Source organism: Chrysemys picta, chromosome 4 (assembly GCF_011386835.1).
Source record: "Chrysemys picta bellii isolate R12L10 chromosome 4, ASM1138683v2, whole genome shotgun sequence".
Classification (NCBI taxonomy): domain Eukaryota; kingdom Metazoa; phylum Chordata; order Testudines; family Emydidae; genus Chrysemys; species Chrysemys picta.
In genome coordinates, this window is record NC_088794.1 from 46703279 (window position 1) to 46724470 (window position 21192).

The following is a 21192-nucleotide window of genomic DNA, read 5'->3' on the forward strand; positions in this document are numbered from 1 at the left end:
GTGTCTTTGCTGAAATCTGATTCCTTTTTGTAATCTGGGAGAGAACATCATAACATCCACCCTGTTGACAAACAAATCTACAAGCTGAAAGCTGCAGGTTGTAGGATTATTGAGCCATGAAAAAATTCAATTTGTTTGTAACTGTGACGCCATAAACTGGAGGAAAATAAACATATTCCCAGCAACAATCGAGAAGTAGCTCTTGAGAGAGCAGTCTGAGCACGGTAAGCACAGCACACCACTCAACTGTTTGGCGCACATCGGCAGCTGGCACAAATTGACAGGCATAGCTCATGGGTCTGGCCCTCCATCTTCACACAGGCTCTGAAATGTTACGTACTGACTAAAATCCTCCTGCCACACATGGAGCTGCTTTGATTATAGAAGAGGAAACTGCTGGCAGGATATTCTCCACACGTACCCCTCAACTCTGGGACATGGGTCATTAGAGCACAGGATCCCAACTGAGCAAAGCATTTAAGCATGCGAGTAGTTCCACTAAAGTTAAGCACATGCTTAAGTGCCTTGATGGATCAGGGCCTAGATTTATTTCCTTTCCATATATGCTGAAAAATCAGCCCCCACAGGCATTTGGAGAGGAAATGGGAAGAGGATTGGCCAGAATTGTTTAGTAGCATGGAAGAATTGTTTGGGGCCAGATCTAGATTATGATAATGGGGACCCTAGCAATCTACATGATCTAATAAATTTTTTTTTAATATTAGTGATTTTTAAGTTTTCGGAGTGAGTGCCCATATCTTGGGATGAGCTAGTCTAGTATATACACATATAAACTAAAGGGCTGATCCTAGCCCATTGAAGTCAATTGCAAAGCTCCATTGACTCTAGTGATGCAGGATTGGACCCTAAAGGAACATTTGCAAATTGTATTATTTAGTTCACCCAGATAAAAGAAAGAAAGATTTGGTGATGTGACAAAAAGGAGAGGTTATATCTGAAGGACTAAGCGAAGGATCAAAAGGAATTTCTAAACCAAGTGAGGAATCTCAGCTCAGCAGGACATTAGATTAGAGAAGCAATAATTATATGCATGTAGGATAGTGTGACAGTAAACCCTGTAAATTATGAAAAGGCCAGCAACATCTCCTACTAAGTATCTTCTGAAACAAAGTGCTTTGCATAGTACACTCTTAGGCCTCAATGCTACAAACTGTTCAAAGAAAAATTAAAAGCTTGGGGAAGGCTTAACTCCTAGGTTTCTGCTATTTTATTGTCGATATGTTGCAGGCAATATATCCACTAAACTACCCATTAATGATCTTTCTATCTTTTTCATCTAATTATTTTGCTTTCCAGGTTTCTAGGAGTATGATTATTGGAGTATCTGAAATTCACAAAGTCTCCTAGATATTATTCTAAACCTTCCTATATTTGTCCCAGTGAGGTGGGGAAACTTATTGTGAGTGTAAACAGCTCTTTTTAAAAAAAGTAAAATTGAAACAAACAAAATTCATTTCAAACATCTTATTGCACTCTGATATACAGCAAAATAAGATAAGTTCTAACATTGTTACTTTACAACAATATGCTACATGCTATTTAGTATGTTTGGAAACAAGTGATCACAAAGGGACTCATGTCCTGATAACAGGGAAAATGACTAATGTCACTACTGCAGAGAATAAATTCCAGGAAGAATTACAAAACTACTTTTTAGATTATTCAGGCAGAGACCCGTTACATATTTTCAATGGCTGCAAGTTTAAGTCTAGTAAAAACAGATGACTGGCGTATTCAGGGCACAAACAAATAAACTGTAATAGCAGCTTAAACTTTATTTAGACTTTAATTTGACATTCAGTACGGGTAACAAACACAGAAAGAATAAAGAACCAAAATACAAAACTCATGGCATATACATTTCATCAAATATATTCCCTATTTAGTGAAAGATATTTATACAACACATTGGCAGGATTATACAGTGCAGTCCACCTCTCCTATACATAGAGCTGTCTTATATAAAATACTGTATGTACAGGAGACTACTGCACCATATCACTGAAATAGAAAATAGCCCAAAACACTAATAATCCAAATTTGATAGCAATATAAATACCCAAGACTAAAAATGGATAGTTTCAAATCCACTGCAAGAGACCAAGCTCCGAGTTGGTAAAATACAGGCACCCATGTGGTAAAGTTAGACCTGCTATTGTAGTCATAGGACAGCAGTGTACAGCGGTCAGGGTTATTGTGAACAGATCAGCTAAACTCAGGACAAACCTATACCATGGGTCAAACTCTGCAGGCCATGCTGTTGGCCTGATCTAATTCCCAATGAAGTCAAAGAGAGCCCTTAGTCCTTATTCAGACAAAATTCCCACTAGGCCAATTCCTAACTGGTGTTGAGTCCCACTGAGTTCAGTGGGTGTTGCAGAAACTAGGTCTAGCAGCATTTTACCAGCTGAAGCCCTGATCAAGCAAAGAACTTAATAAGCACGTGTATCTTTAAGTACATGAGTAGTCTCATTGATTTCAATAGGACTAACACATGCTTAAAGTAAGTACATGCTTAAGTACCTTGCTGAATTGGTACCTAAGTGCTTTTGGTAGCTGAGTGTAGGCTTAGTAATGGCTGCAGGATTCAGCCCCATAGTTACACAGCATAAGAAGCAGTACAAAGAGCCTCCTTGAAAATCTAGCTGTGTTGACATGTATTACGCCAAACACTCTGACTTAATAACATAAGAAAGGATATTAGTTGACTTGATTGTCTAGCAAAGTTCTTAGCTTTGAAAGAATCCCCTCAGCTGGTGATAGTAAATAATTCCCATTAGCCTTTAAAAATATGTAGAGGATTATTGTAAAAGGTCAGATTCTTTCAAGCGGTGCAATGGATTTCTTTTGTTATACAGGTAAGCTCTATGTGAAGTAGTAGTATCATCATTAAAACAAGATAGCAAAAAGGGCCAAGTACTGGGCCCAAGGAAAACTCCCAGTTTCCGTCAGGGGGGATCAGGTTTGGTCTTGCACTTTAAGACGTCCTGGGGAATTTGATATAAAAATAGTGCATTAAAGATAAGGATGCTGAAGTACAGGAGTTTAAAGCCAACCTAGCTATCTAACTGCTGGTGCTCCAAGGGTAGTTTCAAGCTCAGTCTAGAGCTGTTGTGTTGGCATAGGCTCAGGGAGTAGCACTTGGGTGGGGAGAAAAGTAAAAGTGCTCAAAGTGAATTTGGATCACAATATCCTACACCACTAAGGTTTGGTTCACGACTGAATCTAGTAGGCCAAATTGTCTATCAGCAGCACAGCTGCTTTTTCAACAGTAAAACTGTGTGCTTGTTTCTTTCTTTATGGCTCAACATGCAAATCTAGCAGGATGGAGAATTTTCCAGAATTGCTGTTATTGAACTCTGAATAATTCTGGTAAATAGAAGTCCTGAAGACAAATTTGATCAGTGAATAATCATATGATTGTTCTTTTCATAGACTACACAGTCACATTCTTAATAACATGGCAACAATGTTATGGCTATTAGGATGATTTTTTTTATCCAATATGTGATATTTATGTTGATATTTTAATATGAGTGCCTTCCTTTTATGGCTATTTGAACCTGGTGGTGTCAATTTAGTGTATATAAATAGTAGCTATTGAAAAAATCATTAGTAAAAATCTAATTCTGGTATCTTCTAATCACAGATAAACACAATTATTTCATTTGAGGCTGCTATAAAAAGTACTTTTCTCATCGTTAGAGTAAACTCATCAGGTTTGTCAAACCATTCATAATCAGTGGTGCACTATATTAGAGTCTAGAAAATAAGCATATGTTTCTATCTCAAAAACAAGACAACATTGCTAAGTTACTGGCTACTGAATATGATTTAATTTCGCTTTGCAGCTGTAGCCTAGCATAGGTGTTATCAATGATACGTGTTGCTATTTCATCTGAAACGGCTGCACAGCTTTTCTTTGATGTCAGGGTTTCTCATTTGTGAGTGTTTCAGTCTTTATTCCTCAGAAGAGCTGAAATGAGAAGAAAAAAGAATGCAATACAATAGGAGTTTTTGTAAGGTCTGGGGCTAATTTCTGCAGCCACATTAGGAGAGCAGCAGCCAAGAAGCAAAAAGTCAACTCCTCACATTCCTTCTAAATTATATCTGAACAATGTAATACTGGGTTGTTAAGAAGGCGCCGCTCCTAATATTACCCACCATCACAGATAAGCAAGGGAATCTCTTAAGATGTTTAAAGAAAACTTTGTTTGATGGCATTCTGTCTGGCAAGGAATCACTTATCAACAGTTGCGATTGTAAAATCTATACTCCTATTGTTTTGCATCTGATGAAGTGGGTTCTAGCCCCAAAAAGCTTATGCCCTAATAAATTTGTTAGTCTCTAAGGTGCCACAAGGACTCCTCGTTGTTTTTGTGGATACAGACTAACATGGCTACCACTCTGAATACTTCTCTATTGTTCATCTGTATGATCTCTGTCAGTTCTTTGATTGTTTCTGTCTGTTGCATAACTAATTTTGCAAGATTTAAATCAACTAAGGTGGTGGGCTATTATTGGTTAAAGAATTATTTTGCAATATGTTAGGATTGGTCAAAGAATTATTATGTAATATTTTAGTAAAATGCTTGGTTAAGGTATAGCTCAGAAGGAGCAAATTTCACTATATAAACTGGGGTCCAAGAAGGAGACCAGCAAGGCGAAAAGAATAAGAAGGAAAGCCCTGAAAGAAGAAGAAGAACTCACCCCACAAGACACAGCTTAAAATCAGAGCTGCTAAGAATCCTCTGCATGACCATGATGTGCAGCAAGGAACCAGAACCCAGAGGTACCGACCTTGCGTAGCCAATAGGGAAAGTCCACCTGCGTGATCAGGACTGGTAAGCATAGCATTGTATGCTTAGCACAGGCACCTACTTTCCAATGTGCCAGGGGGGTGCTTGACCCCTGGCTCTGCACCAGGCTCCGCCCCCACTCAACCCCTTCCCCCAAGTCCTCACCCCACCTCTTTCTGCCCCCGTCCTACCTACCCCAAGCATGCCATACTCCCCATGCCATGAAACTGCTGATTGTGGCAGGAGGGGAAGGCGCTGATTGGCGGGGCCAACCAGCGGGCGGGGAGGCACTGGGGGAAGAGAGTGGCTGATAAGGGGGCTGCCGGTGACCATTTTTTCCCTGTGGGTGCTCCAGCCCCGGAGCACCCACGGAGTCAATGCCTAGCATGTGTGTTTTTTCTTGGTAATTGTTCATAAATAGAGGAGAAGGATATTTCTGTGTAAGGGTCTTTCACTGGTAAAAAAAGCCTGCAAATCTGTAGAAGAGTATGCCTTGAGCCCATGGAAGGTAAGGATTGGTACTTAAATGAACCAGATTATGCCAAGCCCTAGGAAGTGGGTGTGGGTGGCCCTGAGTCCTAGGAACTGGGTAAGGATAGGTGCTTTTCGCCCAGAATCGTAGGATCTGGGAAATGGTGAGTGCACTGGAGTCTGCGTGTTACATTTTGGCTGAGTAAAAATGGCGAGATTGGACCCTAGTCAGTAATAAGAGATAGTAATATTTAGCAATATTAACACCTCGTACTGCTGCCAGTTGTAACAGACCACAACCTTAGCTTCTGCCATATTCACATATGTCTTGAAGGAAAAGGGGAAAGCGCCCTGCTTTTACCTTGTAGGTGGAAAGGGTCAGCTGAATGACATGCCTAATTCCAAATTTCCCAAGGACCAAGTATCTCAAATTTCCATCCTAACCCAGGTAGCCACAGGGCAGCATTCTGCACTCAGCCAACCCATGGGTAGTAAATTTGTTGGGAGTCAGCAGGAGTTTTGTGTATGCCGGGGTGCAGCACTGTGTGGTATCATCATGCTAAAACATACGATTTGCAAAGGCTGGTAGTGGAGGGAGTCTCAGAAATGCCAGAGACTTGCATACAGATGTTGTCATTAAAAAGTCAACACTGGACCACAGGCACCAAACAGTCAGTATTTCCCTCTGCTTAGAATGGGAAAGAACAGTGGTATCTCACAGACAGTTGTGTGTCAACTGTTGGTAAACATTGACTTTTAATGGCAACCACTGTATATACGTGCCCAGTCTCCCTAATCTAGTTGCTAGTACATGGGCCTACTTTTTGTGCATGTTGCCTTATGAAAACAAATAGAAATAGCCGAAGTCCTATTTATTTCTCATTGCCACTAGGCTGTATTTATTGGGGTCCTCTTTAGCATAACAGGGCCTTGAACTAGTTGAAGTCTGTAGGTATTACTATAATACAAATAATTATTGATAATAACAGGCTGCTAAAAGACACCTGACCAACACTATGAAAACCTACGATACTGTTATGTCCCGGGTCAGCAGGTGGTGCGCTTACATACAGTCTTCCCAGTTCTTTTTCTTAGCAATGAGCAAATGTTCAGCTTTGGGAAGACATGCTGTGTTGCTGTAAGTTTTTGTTGTAAAGAGCAGAGGTCCTGAAAGAAGGAGCTGTGTGAGCTGCAGGCGAGTTTGGTCTCTGCTTTGGTCTCTGATTAGAGTCCACATTTGAGGTAGAGTAGCTCTCTAGTAACCAGACATCGATGTGACACTCAAAGAGAGAGATAATGTGGCCTAATGGACAGGGCACCAGACTAGGACTCAGGAAATCTGGATTCTAGCTGTAGCTCTGGTTACCTTAGGAAACTTCATCTTTCTGTGTCTCATTTTCCCCTCTGAAAAGAGAGATAATGCTACTCCTTTGTAAAGTGCTTTGAGATCTTTGATGGGAAGAGCTATGCAAGAGCTAGGTGGTGGTGTTGTTATTATTATTCCCAGAAGAAGGAATTGCCCTGCATGCTCCTAGACTGCCTCAATTCAGGACTGGTGTTGTAAATAAAATATACCCAGACTCCAAGTTTCTGATTTCTCCTCTACTGGGAAGCCATTCTGCAAGGCCTCAGACCATCAGCTAACTCAGCAGAGAGGCACATTGGTGTCAGGATGGGATGGGGGGAAGGGGCAACAACACTACCTTGAAGTGCTTCACAACATTTCTGCACTGTGGGCTAGTCACAGTTTTGTGTGTATTCATTTCCCTTGTGTTTAAAGTCCTTTCCAGAAAAAAATATTTCTCAGGGAACATTCTCAAAGCAGAATGTCAGGAGTCAGGCAGATGACCCCCATTAACCTCAAAAAGAGCCAAGTGGCTAAGTCAAACCCCTCTGCGCATCTCTTTGAAAATGACCCCTCTATTGTTTGAGGGTAGCTTACAAAAACATGACAAGAATCAGCCGAAAACAATCCAGTGACCCCATTCAAAGCCCTCTGACGTAGATGAAAAGATTTCCTTTTCTATCAATGGACTTTGGATCAGGTCCAGTTTGATGACTGCTTTAGCCAGATCTGCATTCCAGGCTAAAAGGAGAACACATACATGAGATTCCAGAATAGCTTTAGAATTACATACTTACTTCTCTCCATTTGTGGAGATGTTATTATGCACAAATGGGATTTCTTCTCTTTCTGTCTTCCCCAGTACAAGGTGATGCTTTTCCATATTTATGACACACTAAAATAATAATAAACACTAATGTAAGAGGGGAAATAAAAAACACATAATGATCCCCTCTACAATAGTAAAAGAACAAGAGGGTACACGCAAGAGAAATCCTACCTTCAGAGATTTCAAGGTCTGGAGCCCAAGGGAGAAGTTTTTCTCATTTTCTTCTGTTAAAAAAAAAAAATCAGATTCTGAATTAACAATGGTCTATTGTATTCTTTGCAAATATCTCCACTTTTTATGAAAGACATTTAGCTAAATACAGATCAGTTACTAAAGGGACTGAATGAGCCTTGAGGGATCTGAAGTAGACTACAGAGCTTTTCATCTCTAGGTCACTGTCTGACAGTGATCCAAAGAGGGTAGTGACTGAAAGTTGTTACTACCTGATCAGGCCCCGGTGTGAAATGAGTTTGGTGACTTCCATCCAATTCCTTGTGAATCATCTTTTTTGGCAGTCACAATAGAGGCACCAACGATAGAATACGCCATGGAGACTAAACTATTCCAGATCAGGGACAAGATATGTTATTGGCAGGGAAGTATAGGGAATCTTACATGCTGATGCCTTTATGATACCTGCTCTGTGGATAAACAGACAGACTTGAACTGTTGATCCAGCAATAAATTCACTTTAAAACAATAAGAGAAAAAAACATACTTTCATTCTTATATTAAAGATCTCTATTTTTAAAATGGTCAAACAGCTTCACATTTGTTGTTGATGAGCAAAAATGAACACGCTACCTACTTCATAGCACACTGAAATAGATATGGGATCAGCTTATATCATATTTACAGCACTGGAAAGATACTGCCCAGCCACTTACCTGTGACAACTGCAGAACAGTCCACATGGATAGTTCCCACTGTAACAGCTAAATGTTCTATCTGGCCAATCACTTTCATATTGCGTGGTAATGAAATCTTCTCACCTTCAGTCTTGTATGTTTTGATATGCTCCTTTAACCTGTACATTGAAACCAGTAACTGCATTTAACAGTGGGTGTTCAGCTGAGATGGCAGTAAAACTATATTCTTTGAGCTCTCCGTTCATTCCTATTAAGTGATTATCATCTGAAGCTGCTTTATTGGTAACCTCTCTGTGTTGATACTGTATCCTGACCTGATCCTACTCCAGTTCATATGGAGATATACCTATCTCATAGAACTGGAAGGGACCCTGAATGAAAGGTCATTGAGTCCAGTCCGCTGCCTCCACTAGCAAGACCAACTACTGATTTTTGCCCCAGATCCCTACGTGGCCCCTCAAGGATTGAACTCACAACCCTGGGTTTAGCAGGACAATGCTCAGACCACTGAGCTATCCCCCACAGTTGAAGTCAATGACAAATGTCCCATTGGTTTCAATGGGGCAGGATCAAGCCCTATATGAAGAAATTATTTTGGGTTGTATCTCACAGCTTTTTTCTGAAGGAGTCTGTTCCTTAGAGTTCTCTCTCATTTCCCCAGGACAGAAGAATCTGTTAATCCGAACCTGTCTTCTAATAATAAAGTTCCAAATTCAGCCCTGGTGTAAGCATGTGCTGCTCTGCTTTGAATTCAAGGCATGTTGAACCACTAACACCACATCATCATTTGGCCCCAAATTTCTCCAGAGTATCTTACAGCTAGGAGAGCGTATGTGACTTTTGTTCATTAGCAGATGATGACAGGTTACTTCACTGGAAGTAGTGACTTATAAATAAAATATCCAGCAGAAGAGGAAATGCTTGTCAATGATGTATTATATTTCAACAAGCACAATATTTTCCCTAGATCATTACATTCCATAGACTATTCTGATAACATGTATGGATTATTTAGGTACATTTTTTCACATTTTATATTGAACTGAAATTAAGTGGAAATTCAAACACAATGCGATAATTCCTGCCTGGGATAATCCAGATTCCTCCCCCCCCCCCACACACACACACAAATCTGCTTTGCAAGAGCAGTCATCCCTAGAGGAACCAACTCTCAACAAGGCATTTTGAAGACCGTGCCATTAAAAGAGCCATTTTCCTGTCCCATAGAACTGTCTTGCTGAGCGAAGGACCAAAGAGTTTCCATTTCTTAATTTTGTTGATTTCTTTTGATCTTTCCATGTGTTCTGGTTTGCCAGGCACATCAAAGATAGTGAAGTGGAATACTTTCCCCCTACAACAGCTAAACTGCATAGAATGGCAAAACTCCTTTAGCAGATTTCATTACCATTTAACATTCTGATTAATTATTGGGATTGCTCAGAGTGAAGCAGGTGATTACCAATAATATTTCTACCAAATACACACGACTAAGCACCACAAAGTGATGACCTCACCATCTAAATTGATAATCCACTCAGGAGAAGTATAAACACAATATTAGGAAATCCTGTTTTCCACCAGCAGTCACATGATATCAAGCAGCACTCTGCCTGGCTACACCAGGAATTAGTAGAGAATGGGGCAAATTCAGCCCCAAAGGGACTCTCTTCAAAGAAAGCTATTGTCCAATTTCTATAATTAATTATGATATATGTTGTATTTAGATCTGCATTTATCAATTTATTTCTGTCTGGACTGTCTGATAGGAGGTGTATGTGTTCAGGTATACTGAGTGCCGTGTAAAAGCCTAGACAGACAGACAGCGCTTATAGTAAAATATAGGGCGAAGAGATGCATTGGGTCTTGCCCCTGATGTCAATAGATAGCTCAGCTGGAGATGCAAACAGGGCCGGCTCTAGGATTTTTGCCGCCCCAAGCGAAAACAGTTTTGGCCGCCCCCCTTCCCCCGTTTTTTTCTTACCCCCTCGGCCCCGCCTCAACTTCGCTCTTTCCCCAAATCCCCAGTCCTGCCTCCTCCCCCCAGGCTCTCAAGCCTAGGAGGGAGGAAGGGAGGGGGAGAAGCAGCGCATGCACCGCGGCCACTCGGGGTCTCCCCCTCCCTCCCAGGCTCTCAAACCCGGGAGGGAGGAGGAGATCCCCAGCGGCCCGTGGCGCGCGAAACAGCTGATTCGTGCACCACTGCTCCCCCTCCCTCCCAGGCTCTCAAACCCGGGAGGGAGGGGGAGATCCCGAGCGGCTGCGGCGCGCGAAACAGCTGATTCGCGTGCCGCTGCTCGCCCTCCCTCCCAGGCTCTCAAACCCGGGAGGGAGGGGGAGATCCCAAGCGGCCGTGGCGAGCGAATCAGCTGTTTCGCGCGCCGCGGCTGCTCGGGATCTCCCCCTCCCTCCCGGGTTTGAGAGCCTGGGAGGGAGGGCAAGCAGCGGCGGTGAGTTAGGGCGGCCGGGGCACATTTTTAGGGGCGGCATGGCCCGCACCAGAATGCCGCCCGTAAAAATGTGCCGCCCCAAGCACCAGCTTGTTTTGCTGGTGCCTAGAGCCGGCCCTGGATGCAAAGCTTTTTTATGGAGCTGGCAAGTGTGTCTCTTCTCGGCTACCTCAGTGTGTAGACATCATTGCCTGGCTGAGTTATGACCAAATGATTCATCAGCAGATGGTGAGTAATGTAGCTAAAAGAACAGGAATTCAGACTCACAGTCTCACGAGACACAAAAAGATCATACAGCCTGAGCCTCCCGAGAGGTGCCAAGCGCCCTAAACTCCCATTGACTTCATTGGGGCAGAGGGGAGATTGTATCTAGCTGGGTCAGGACCAAAGAGCCTGATTTTCAGAGAAGCTGAGCACATGCAGCTTCCATGGACTTCAGTTGGAGTTCTGGGGAACCTGCAGTTCTGAAAATCTGACCCATGGGAGGCAAGAGGGTCTCTGAGCTGTTCCATTGTCCCGCTAAGAAGATAACAGCCAGAGGGGGACATGGAAATATGCTATTGAATATTCAATGTTAAGGGTTTGTTATATAGAAAAAAGTAGCTCAATTGATTTGCCAGGAATTCCATGGCTTTCTGTGATGTTAGCTAAAATCACCAGCCTAGATCCTCTGCTACACCCAGTCTGTCTCTGATGGGAACAGCAAACAGGTGGGGAAAGGTACCAGGGAGCCACTTGTTGCTCCTTGATCTTCAGACTGGCTTTATGCTGACCCTGGAAATGTTCAGAGCAGACTGGGTGCTGCTGTAAACTCCATGAGCTGGAAAGAATGCCCAAGGAGCTGTCTGCCAGTAGAGGACAGGAGTGCAGCACTCTGGCCACACACCCTCCATTCCCCTTCCTGTTCCTTAAATACCACCTATGTTGAGGGCTGCAAGGAAGGAAGTCTGTAGGAGCCAGCTATGCTGGATCTACATCCACAGGTGAGATGCAGCTGGTTTCTGCCCCTTTGTGCCACTAGAGCAGTGCACAGGAAGCTGAGGCGAAGGCAAGATCTGCCCCATTTTGTCCCTTATTCAGGGCCAGATTGACTTCAATGGGGTTGCACATTTGTAACCAAGGGCTGAATGTGGCCTGCAGCAAAGGAGAGAACAATTACTTGGGGGAGGGCACATGGATTTTTGCCTTTTCTAAATTGCTTTTGGTTGCAAGTCAGAACCAGACTCAGTTAAGAAAATCAGAGCAGTGGATGGAGCATGCCGCATAGACAGAACCTCAGTACAAGATGGATGCATGGTGACAGCTCCTAGAGGGCGTGTAATCAATGTGTTCATTTATGTTCAATCAGACAGAAAATCTGCCTGAAAGCATGCTTGAAAAGTAGGACAGCTCCAGCCATAACCAGCAAAAGAAGGTATTTAAATGATGATAAAGTGGGATCCTTCTTATCCTCTCTGCAGAGTGATCCCATTAATATCCCTCACTGCCAGCCACAGAGGATTTGTTAGAAGATCACTTCAGGCTAATTAAATTGATCTCTTACCTAACATGTAAGGAGAGTATTTAGGGTGGCACAAGGCGTAGGTTTAAAAGGATGAAAAAAGAAGGGATAATTCAGTGTGAGTATCAAGAACGTTCTGATGGGGAGATCTTTTAGGACATGAAGGAGTCAGGAGTCCAGTGGGTGGAGTCCTTTCCTGGGACTTTTAACCCCAGACTGCACAAAGTAATACTAGACAATGTACTCTAAGCACCTTCCTGTACTGGCAGAGAAATGGATGAGATCTCTTAATAGGTATTTTCCATCTCTGATTTCAATGGCCGCATGAAATACAAAAGCCTATATTAAATCATCCTAATTTTTTCAGTGTCGATCCATGTATCATCTACGTTATTTTGAAGTAAACTGTGCTGCTGCATTCTGCTGCAGCACAAGAGCATCAGTGGATGCCAGAACGGAATGGGTTAGAGGTCTGATTTAAACTAACAAAAGCTACTGTATTAATCACACTGGAGGATGACCTCCCCGTATCTCATGTCACTGCAAACATAAAACTGAAATGGCCCAAAAGGCTGGCGGAGAGAAAGAATGGTCTTTTGGTCAAAACACTAGCAAGAAACTCAGGTCCAGGTTCAAGCCTTCAGCTCTGCCTTAGGTTTCCTGAGTGACCTGAAGACCTCTGTGCCTCAGATCCTCATCTGTAAAATGGGGTTAATACTACTCTGGGGTTATTTATTTATTTATTTTTAAACTAACTCCTTCAGGGGAGGGATCATTTCTTCCTGTGTGGGTCAGTACAGCACCAGGCACAGTGGGGTCTGGATCTCAATTGGTGCCTTGAGGTGCTACTGTAGTACAAATAAATATAGGGAGGCAGTGACTGCTTTTAATTTTGAATTTTCTGATATAGGGCCCAGTCAGGGCCCAATACATGGATGTAAGTCTGTACTTTAATATTTAAATGTATTTCCTCTCTCTTCGACAGGAAGGGATTTTGAAACTGAAGCCAACAGGAAGTTTCCCATTGACTTCAGTAGGAGCAGAAATTGGCCCATATATTGATCTAAGTCAGCTCATTAGACTTGCTCTTTGATGGCTGGGACTGTTTTTTCTAAGGGGATTGAAAATAGTATAAGAACCATGTCTGACATGTAAATGGACAAGAACAGACACATCGGGCGCCATTCTGGTCTGTTGTGTAAAGGCTCACTATGCTGAGCGCTGTCAACGTCCATTGGCTTCACTGGGAGTTGAGAGGTCTTCTCCCCTCTCAGGAGTGCCCAGCACCTTCCGGGACTGAGCCCTAAATGCATCATCATCACTTGTCAGTGTCAGATGCATGTGATTTACTTCCTTGTTCATAGCAGGTGCAGCTGCTTTGCAGCCATTAAAGACTATTGTGCAAATAAACAACAGACTTTACAGAAAATGGACATTATTTACCTAGTGGTGTGTAACGGTGCTTAGGGAACAATTACAGTTGTTTGCATAATCACGGTAAGCTGATCTTGAAACCTCAATGTTGCTGGGTGGGGGGGGATATCAACACCAATGGCTTTACCCTGCTCCATTAAAGTAAATGGGAGTTTTGAACATTATTGTAAGTCAGTCATCTAATATTGTTAAATATATTTCCTTTCTTTTTGATGGGGAAAATTTTTGCCACTGAAGTCAATGGGCACAAGAACAGGCCCCTAAACACCATTTCAGAAATAACTTGGAAATTCTGAAAGCTTTCCTCGTTTGTACAGCAGCAATGATACCATGTATGAGTACTCAACATGCTGCCTTGTACCGTGAGTTAGGTTTAAAGAGGCCGCTTACCCCAGTCTATCCAAACATGCGGACGATAAGAGATTATACTGACAACTGGTGTCAATCACAGCTTTCATGTCCTTTCCAGCACACTGCAAGAAGAAAACAAGAGCATTTGGAAGGAACAACAGAATGTAAGAAAGAAATCCAGTGTTAATTGCATCTGTGCAAAGGTCCATGTACATGGAACACAGGACTCCTGCTATGTCACCATTGAGGTTTCACTGTTCCAGCACTTTCTTTTCTATTTCCCTCAGCCTCTCAAATGTGGCTTAGCGCACATGAGGATTTCAGACTAATGATTAAATGAAACTCCTCTACAGAATAATGAAGACGTAGGATTGGATCCTGTGAGGTGCTAAGCACCTGCAATCCCAGTGAATCTTTATCTGTAGCTATTGGGCCAATCAGATATCTAAAAAAATAGTCCTTATTGTGGTGTTCTAGGATTGCCCTTTTCCCAAAGGTCGCAGATCCCATTCCTTGGCTGGCATAGCTTCTCAATGGAGAGTGATAAAGTCACTGTGCTGACTGGAGGCCACATGCCGGCAATCAAAACTTCCCTATCCCCTTCAAACGTTACAGGCCTGGCTCCTCAGCTGATGCTAATCAACATCACTACACGGACTTCAGTGGAGCTATACCACATTACAGCATCTGAGGATCTGGACATATATACAGCACTGAGCATCCTGTTGGCGCTCTATAAATAAGCATCTTCTGCTAAATCCAACATTAGGAGATGGCAGAAAGGGGGAGCCTTATGGGAAGAGAGATGGGACACTGCGGGGACTAAGATACAGGGAATGCTGAGGGGACTAAGATACAGGGGATGCTGAGGGTAGGGGGGTTTAATCACAAAACAAAATTATCCCAACGTTTAAAATAAACATGCCCCAGATCTGCTATCCTATATGCTCCAATGTCAAAGGGAATGGCAGTCAGGACATTCCCTGGAGCATTCCCACACAGACAGACCCATGCCTGCCTAGAGAGGAAGGCTTTAGAGTTTGACACACACAGCTCTACCACACTCAGGCTGCCTTCGCTGAAGGGAAGTTAGTGATGATGATGGAAAGATTAATGTACTGGGCAGCTCAGGAGCACAGGAACTCCAAAGCTCCAGGAGACTTACGTTTGGGTCACCCAGCGTAACAGCTGTGTTTTTAAGTCTACTGGAGCCTTTGTTTTGCAGAACTGCTATTATATCCATCGTATGAGAGAGAACAGTTAGCTGGAAAATAATGCATTTTTTCGGGGCTATCGACATTGTCCATTTCCTTGTATGAAGGAAAACAGACACCTGTCAAAAATAATATTTCATCAGCAAAAACATTGGGCTTCATAACACTAAACCTGGAATACAAGGAGCCTAGTTGTGCCTTTATTATATGGGTGGGTTCAATTCCTCCTGCACTGCTGATAAAAGGATTTAGGAAAAGCTGGCGAAGAAGTGGAGGAAGCATTACCTGACAGCACACTAATATTAAGTCTTCTTCCTCCTTTTTCTTTGGGTTGTCTGGCTTGGTTTGATTCAGCTTATTGGTCTGTGCTGAGATGTCATTCTTTGGAGTCCATGTACTTCGGTTGTTTCGTAATTTTGACAAATTTGTCTCCATTAAGCGTCTTTGCAGAATGTTATGTGGTTGCTTTAAAACAAAACAAAAAATAATACAATTATAAAATGATACTACTACTGTTGGGCTCCATTGGTCAGTGATTTGAGTCTCAACAAGTCTTTTATATAGACAGCAAAGGCTAAATAACTTACCTGACTTCAGCTACATTCAATAGGAATTCCTAGACCAAAAGAAGTCTAATGTATTAGCCAAGGGAAAACTCCATTACGTCAAAATAGTATTTGGAGAGCATTATTTCCCCTTCCAAGAGGCTAGCCAAGCTGAGGGCATGATATTAACACAGGAATCAGAATAGACTTAAGAAAGACTTAAGAAGATATATTTGATTCTTCAATTTTCTGGAAGTTTAACTGATAATAATTTGGCCTTTGACTAAGTGCCTTGTTTAATATGCAGAGGACTACGTGACCTATTGAGTGAATGCAGAGACCTTTCATCTCTTAACTCAAACTGAGTGTAGGTCACTTATTAAATGAGTGTGTGTCTTAATCTAATGCCTGCCTTCTGAAATTGTTTTACATGAATCATCACAGAATCAACCAGCTGATTTGGGTGTGCTATACAGCCACTGAAAGGTGAAATTGGATAAGGCACAATTGTAGAAAGATGACTACCACAAATACGGCCTATGTTCATATATGGTTTGACCCTTTGGATCAGAATTTGGTCCGACTTAAACCTTACGCCATATGGCTCTTTTCCCTTCACTCTTCATGTCATCCTTCATGTGGTTCCTCGCCTCTCTACGTTCTTTAAACAGCTTCCTGTGCAACAAGCACCCCTGCCTCTCCCCTAAATCCTTCCTGATAGCACACTGCTTTCACAAAGCCTTTCTACATTGGCCAGGGGATGATACATACTCACAGAAGTTTAGAGATGAAAGTGATCTGTTAGGTCATCTAGTCCATGTCCCTGCCACTAGATGGTTGCTCCCTCTACATTTTTCTAATGAGCTTCATCTCACCAACAGTGATACATTCACACCTTCTCAGACCTGAACTTTTGCCTATAGGTTGTGCTATATATTTGCCTGCATATTGTATATTTGCAGAGGTGACTATGACAGTGAAGCACCTAACTCCAATGGAATTTCATATCAATCTGGGAGCCTAACTCCCTTAGCCGCCTTTGAAAATCTCAGCCTGTATTTTTTTAATTAGTTTGCAAACTCTTTCCAGTTAATTCCTGTGTTTTAACATGTTCAGTGAAGCATGTTAAATAATAAAGGTTACAAGCGACTAATGTAACATGGCCTACAGAAAGTCAGATGACATGAAAATGCTCTCCTAAAACAAATACATTGTTGGTATTTCAGGTTCTGTTGGGGGCTATAACATTTACAGAAGAAGTGAACTATATTAGATGGATAAGAATCAGGTAGACATGGTAAAATACCTACTGTCATTGAAACATGTCTTCTCTCTTTTTTCATGCCCTCAGCTTGGCTATCCTCTTGGAAGGGGAAATCTTTTTGTATTGAAAGGAAAATAAAATTTCTTAATCTATGGCTGATGTTTTGTTTGACTGGCACTCATAATGGCATGTTCTGTATAATGAGATAACGTACTTGATTCTGCACCCAGCAGTCAGTAACAATGAAAGATTAGAACTCTAATTATGCTGCCTGCATTACCTTCAAAAAAGTCATGGGGCCAATTCTGCCATCCTTATTTGTGGTGAGAACTATTTTATTCCCAGTGAAATCAATGGGACTAATTTCACAGCAGGGTATTACTTAATGTAAGTATAGGTGGGAGAACTTGTTCCACTTTTTTACTTGTATAGATACTCCACACTGTGGCATGAAGAAATCACTTAAGAAAAGAGTCCTCCCATTTAAGGCAGAACCATTAGGTATGAACCAGCACTGTGATCACAATGAAAGCATTCGAAATAGAGTCAGCTGCACAATACACCATCTCTAAATAGAACAAGCAGAAAAACTCAACTATGTTAGTGCTTCCTACAGGCAGAGGGGCAGGTGGTTTGGAGAGGATTGCATGCCCTCATATCCTTGAATGTTTCCTACAGTACAAGCATGCATTTTTTACAAGCTCTGAATCTGCACTTAAAATTCATCAAAGATGAGGATTAGATGGCTTATGTTACAGGTCCTGGGATAGGGAACGTTTCACCTGTAGACCCTCAGCTCACATCCAGCCCAGGTCAGAAGCGACTAGGGACAATAGGAGCTTCCAAACCTTCAAAAGTTCAGCAATAGTCTGGACACTTTCCCAAACCATCAGCTCCCAAACCACACAACCAATTCCCAGTGAAAGAAGTTACTAGAGAATCAAGGGTGGGCCGTGCCTAGGCATATCATTGCCACCTTGCCTGAGAACCTCTCATTAATTTCCAGTGTAACAGTTCAATGCACACGTGACAAGCTCCACCATGGGTCATCAGTGGACCTTGGATTTCTCATGCTAAAAGCACAAACTTTAACTGCTTGATCTAAAAAATTAAGCTCCCCAGCTGGCAGCTCTACCATTCTTATTATTTATATGGATCAGCCACTTAAGAGACAAAGACCTACACTATGGTAATGTGGGTTACAAATGCAACTGGACACATCTTTTATCAATGTTAGTTCCTCTGACGTCTGAGGCAAATGCTACCTTCAGTAGGACAAGCATAGCTTGTATGTTCCAGTGCATATGTTATCTAATAAGTTGAAAAGACTCCCTTCAGCATCATTCTGTCCAAGGCTATTACTAATTAATTTGTTTAAACTTTGATTTTCCTTGATTTTCATGTGCAATACAGAGTGAGGAGTGTTAGTCAGAGAGATGAGTCAAATGCTGGAAACAGACACTGAAAATCAAATAACGGTTGCAAAGATCCTGCTGAAAAATGGCAGCCAGACCACTTAAGGAAAGAAAAAGAGAAAAGATCTTTTCAAGCAGAGTTGTCATATTCAGTGGTGTCTTCCTCTCACTGCATCTTGGCTGTGCACCCAGTAAAATGTTGAAAACAAAGAAGCAGTTTATTCTGTTTCAGGTGTCATCTCTCCAGCCATCATACTGAACTACACAGTGTTCTTCTGAAGAGTGAAACATTACACAGCATTCAGTAAGTGAAACAAATATGTTGTTATTTTGGTGTGGTCTGGTACAGTAGTGATTTTCCTAAAGCATCTCCAGAGAGCTTTTTTGTTTTGCAACGTCAACCAAAAGCCACAAGAAACCAAAACAAGACATGGGGCAGATCTGGGTCCCATTTTATCTCATTTCCCAAAGTTCAGGACTGGCTCCAGTTTTGGCCCTTCTCTAATTTATATACAAAATAGGTGTAATTTAGTCATCTGCATTTCTTGCAGGCCCTCCCCACTGGTTTGGCTTCTGGCTCCTAAAATGACAGGAAAACCCACAAAACAATTTAATTCAGGACACTGAAAAGAGAACCACAATGGAGAGTCTAAGTCTCCTAGATAGAAATTGTTGTGTCCTACTTATGTCAATTGTGCCTAGATACTACAGCAAAGGGTTTTTGAGAGCTAGACAGAGTTCTTCTTTGTGGCAAGCAACTTCTCGCTTCCAGCAAACCACTCATCAAAACTCACTTCTCATATAGCTCATCCAAGAGTAGGTTTTCCCTTTCCCTCATTTTCTGTTATTTCCTATCTTTTGCTTTCTCTCATCCTCATGGTCCATTGTTATTTCTTGTGTTATCTGTCTGATTTTGATGGCAGGCTCCTGGGAGTAGAGATCTTGTCTTTTTGTTTTTCTGTAAGGTGCCAGGAACACACCTAAGATAGTAGGATAGTAACAATATAGAATCCCTCTTTCTAGCCAGCTTTGAAACCTGAGTGTACATGCCTAAAGAACTTGATACTGTGGTATTGGTTACTGTTATTATTTTTAAAGCTTTAAAGAGTCAGATGGCATTGGGAACAGGTTAGCTGTCCTGGCAATTAGACAGCAGCATCTCCATGGAAATGGCTAAGAACAAAAATTACTAGAGCAGTTAGAAAAGCTGTTTTTATTTTTCCAATCTCAAAAACATCCTGTTGCATGTCATACCTGGAATGTTGAGCAATAGCTGAGTAGTACAGTTGGCCCCCACATATGGCTAATATGCCCAGCTAACCAAGCTAACAGACAAAAAATAACAAGAACACACATGCTGCATTTTTGTGCTAACATTGGACATTTATGTAGCTAACAAGAATATCCAGAGCAGTATAATAGTAAGGCTTAAAAAATAAGAGCTTTGGAAGGGCTGGAACCCTCATGCTTCGGAGCATAAGCCAACATCTTAGCTAATGGGGGATTAGGAAGAAACTGGCCTTGGGAGTAGGACATCCCATAGAGGCATACAACATGGCTTCTTGTACCTTCCTGTGAAGCAGCTGGTACTAGCCACTGTCAGAGAGTGAACTGGACTAGATAGACCACAGCTCTGATCCAGTATGGCAAGTCCTATGCTCCTATTGTCAAGTTACACTGCCAAAAACAAAAACAAAACATGTTTTCTGATTTCAAAAATAAGTGCATATCTAATGCTTGTACAGAATAAAAATAAGACGGCATTTGTGTAAGGCTAGCACATGAATCAAAATAGTCTGCTACAGCCAGTGTCTTCCAAATTCATTGGGCCAGATCCTCAGCTGAGGTGAACTGGTGTAGCTCGATTCAAGTCAATAAAGCTATGCCAATTTACACCAGAGAAGAGTCTGTCCCAGCACAGTAATAGAAACGAGAAGCTGATATTATGGCTTTCTAGATGTTTTTAATGAGGACCATTATCTGTCATGCCTCTGAAGCATCCAGCTGCCATCTTTGAGAGACCCCATTTTGAGCATTACAATGACTGAAATTGCATTGAATACAGTGTGGTGAGGCTGGAAAAGCTACTCAGGAATAGGGTGGGTATTTTACATGGGTGATGGAATGATGAACATGTGAAGTTTGGCTTGATTCCATGAGTTCCCATTCAAATTGTGCCTAATGTATGAAAATCTGTAAATACCTCAGCCTAGGTACGGGGGCCTGTTACTTCCCATCATGTTCCAGGCTCCTGCCAAAAAAAATACTTCACCATGGAGTTCGTGGCTGGCAAAGAAACAAGGCCAAGGAGCCCCTCAGGCACATCATGCTCAAAGTGCTGATTTAGGAGCTCCTCCCAGTCCCTTTCAGAGTTGGATGGTTCCAGTATATGCTGAACAGAGGAAGGACAAACCACACGTGACAGATGTTAGTCATTTGCAGTGTTGTAGTCATGCTGGTCCCAGGATATGAGAGAGACAAGGTGAGTGAGGCAATATCTTGTAGTGGATCAACATTTTCAGGTCCCGAAGAAGAGCTCTGTGGAGCTCGAAAGCTTGTTTCTTTCGCCAGCAGAATTTGGTCCAATAAAAGATATTATCTCACCCACCTCATCTAAGTGCTCAGATACTTCTGTGAAGAGGGAAGTATAAGAACCTGTATAGAATAGAATAGACTCCTCTCCAGCA

The 21192-nt window shown here is 42.0% G+C and overlaps 1 protein-coding gene across 2 annotated transcripts in view; it reads right to left on the reverse strand.

The window, feature by feature from the left end:
• Nucleotides 1–1776: 1776 nt before the first annotated feature.
• The window catches only part of NRIP3 (nuclear receptor interacting protein 3), a 32366-nt gene continuing 12950 nt past the window's right edge, over nt 1777–21192 (reverse strand). For both annotated transcript variants that reach the window (XM_065592208.1, XM_005291709.5), the window contains 6 exons: nt 15567–15746; nt 14107–14189; nt 8353–8492; nt 7637–7689; nt 7434–7531; nt 1777–3997 (listed from right to left, as the gene is read on the reverse strand). In XM_065592208.1, coding sequence (XP_065448280.1) covers nt 3982–3997; nt 7434–7531; nt 7637–7689; nt 8353–8492; nt 14107–14189; nt 15567–15746 — 570 coding nt within the window. In that variant the 3' untranslated portion in view covers nt 1777–3981. The remainder of the gene's footprint in view (nt 3998–7433; nt 7532–7636; nt 7690–8352; nt 8493–14106; nt 14190–15566; nt 15747–21192) is intronic.